Here is a 2,648-nt window from a genome sequence, read left to right as displayed (position 1 = left end):
TTGGCCTTTAGGAGTGTTTTCCAGTCCAGTCTGTTGGGGCACCATGCCCTGGCCCCAAAGTCTGCCTTCAGCATTCCCTGGGGACCTTGCTGCTCCATTCCCTTGCTGTTCCGCTGCACTCCCCCAGTGCTTTGCCTAGGTGTGGTGGGATCGGATCAGGTGCAATTCCCACACTGTGTCTCTGGTGCTGTTCCCCGCAGGGCCAGGCAACATGCCGGCGTGGAGCAAAGCTTTTATGGTATGCATTTTTCCTCACTAGATAAGCAGAGCACCGAGCTCTGAGTTAGTGAGCACAGTGGTGTCGCCTGGGAAGGTTCTCTCTGGTCACAGTAAATTTTTTTGTGAAAGCAGTTTCCCTTAAACCTCATTTTTCGTGATGGCCGATTTAAGAGAATAGTGTGTGACTGCAGTTTTGTTTCCTGCTTGGGGAAAATGCCAAAGAAACTATTCTGATGTTGAACACAGCTTACAAGGATAACTCTATGGGAAAAACTCAAGTGTACAAGTGGTTTTCTCAATTAAAAAGAGGTAAAATGTCAATTGATGACAAACCTTTTTCTGGGCGTCTGTCAACTTCCCAAATGGATGAAAATGTCAACTTAGTGCATTTAGAGTTCTTTGCACCAGGTCAGACTGTTACTGAAGCTTTCTGTTTAGAGGTTCTGAAAATATAGCATAACACTGTGCGACCAAAAAGGCCTGATTTGTAGCAGACAGAGGACTGATTTGGCCACCATAACAATGCACCAGCTCATTGCAGCCACCTCAGTGCACCAGTTTTTGGCAAAAAAACAAAAAACAAAACCTAAGCTTACACCTTACTCACCTGACCTTGCTCTGTGTAACTTCTTTTTTGTTTCCTTGAATGAAGAGGGACATGAAAGGACAGCTATTTGACTAGTAGAAGAGGTGAAGAAAAAAAACGAGGGAAGTCTTGTCAGCTATCCAAACAAATGAGTTTGAAAAATCTTTCCAAGAATGGAATTGCATATTTGACAAATGTATCAAGTTTAATGGGGATTACTTTGAAGATGATAAGGTTATTTTGTAAGAAAAATTAAATACATGGGGGGATACCCCCTCGTATAAGGAAGTCAAATGTAGAGATTGATTGTTATCTTTTCATTTCTGTGTTCAAGGGCTAGGATATTTATTCTAAAGCTAGTCATATATTCTAACACACAATTGACTCTTGTTCTTTGTGATTTAGATGTACACATATAAGAGGTATGTTAGATTATCAGTTGACCAGTGCTTACAATGACAGAATATAATTAGTGTGTTTTATAGAGCCAAAGAATAAGGCAAATGGAATCATAAACCTTCATGAACTGAAAAAGTGCCCGTGCTCCTTTACTACAGAACATACCACGAAGAAGACTCAAGGGTACTGAGGAGTGCTGTAGTGCTATAGGATGATGCTGCCTCCCAGCCTGTTTTCTTTAAAGACCTGTGACAAACATATTTCGTTGTTTCTAAGCTGAGAAAACATTTTGTACTGATAGGTTATCACTAAGGTCCTTTTTTATTTCTTATTACAAAAAATTATATGTGAAATAAAGAGGAACAAAATTTCATGTGGTATAAACTTGTAAGACACAGAGACATGCCTTAATCTCCAGTAAGATGTCAGAGAAAATAATCTTTGATTGTCTCTTTCCCCCATCCCACTCTCATTTCCATGTTTGTTTTGTTTATCCAGAAAGACACATTGATGGCCTTATGTTGATTTTCTACTTACTCACTAAATAAGGAATAACACTGTTGTGTTTTGTATTTGAAATTGTAAGGTACATTTATTTTTTCTTTCATTTTTAATTTAACTCTTTGTTTTACAGATGAGGGCAGAAGTGCAGTTGACCAAGCAGGTGGTGCACAGATTGTAATTGATCATTTAAGGTCACTGTGCAGTGTAACAGATCCCGCCAATGCGAAGCTCTTGACTGTCTTTTGTGGCATGCTGATGAACTATAGCAATGAGAATGGTAAACAAAACTGAAAACTTGCTTTTATCTTTAAAAAACATCTTTATTATAGTGCAAAACAACATATTTAGAAGACTGATGAACAAAAATTCATAAATGGCATATAAAATTGATAATTATCCAACATTAAATTGCTATGTCTAAAAAATATATTATGGTCTAATTTACTAGATGGGATTAGTTTCAAAAGTACCTGCCCACCCCCTCTTTAAAAAAAAAGACCTACTGTAATATGATTTAAGCTTAGCTATCAATATTTTTTAATAAATAGTATTAAAATAGCTTTGTGTTGATTGCTTTATATTCCAGGAGTATCTTTAAAAGCATACATACAGTCTACCTAACTAAAATTATTTTGTCTGGACATAAGATTTACTTCTTAAGGAGAAAATCATTTACCTTAAAAACTATCCATCGTAAAATCAAATTCATAATTAGATGGACAATAAATTTTATGACCATTACCATACATTTTAGAAGGATAATGCATCATTCATTCATTACATGAATTACTACCTGGATCAAAAACTCAAATTTATGTTGGTGCCAGGTTAGCAAAAGTAATGTCTTTCTGTTTGTTTTATATCATTTTAAGTTGTAGGCTTTTTGATGAGGCACATTTTACTTCCCTAATAAACATGTAATATTAGATTTTATTCCCAC

At 36.4% G+C, this 2,648-nt stretch overlaps 1 protein-coding gene across 4 annotated transcripts in view; it reads left to right on the top strand.

Annotated features, from left to right (window-relative positions):
* Positions 1–2,648, top strand: part of RAP1GDS1 (Rap1 GTPase-GDP dissociation stimulator 1) — a 157,102-nt gene that overhangs the window by 88,564 nt on the left and 65,890 nt on the right. For 3 of the 4 annotated variants that reach the window (XM_045284125.1, XM_045284124.1, XM_045284126.1), the window contains one exon: positions 1,839–1,985. The exons of the other annotated variant lie outside the window; for it this stretch is intronic. In XM_045284125.1, coding sequence (XP_045140060.1) covers positions 1,839–1,985 — 147 coding nt within the window. The remainder of the gene's footprint in view (positions 1–1,838; positions 1,986–2,648) is intronic. 4 annotated transcript variants of the gene reach the window in all.

The sequence above is a fragment of the Echinops telfairi genome, unplaced genomic scaffold (genome assembly GCF_000313985.2).
Source record: "Echinops telfairi isolate 266 unplaced genomic scaffold, ASM31398v2 ScPeMD7_7468;HRSCAF=8506_0, whole genome shotgun sequence".
Taxonomy (NCBI): Eukaryota; Metazoa; Chordata; class Mammalia; order Afrosoricida; family Tenrecidae; genus Echinops; species Echinops telfairi.
Note: the sequence above shows the minus strand (reverse complement) of the source record. Positions and strands in the feature narration are given on the sequence as shown.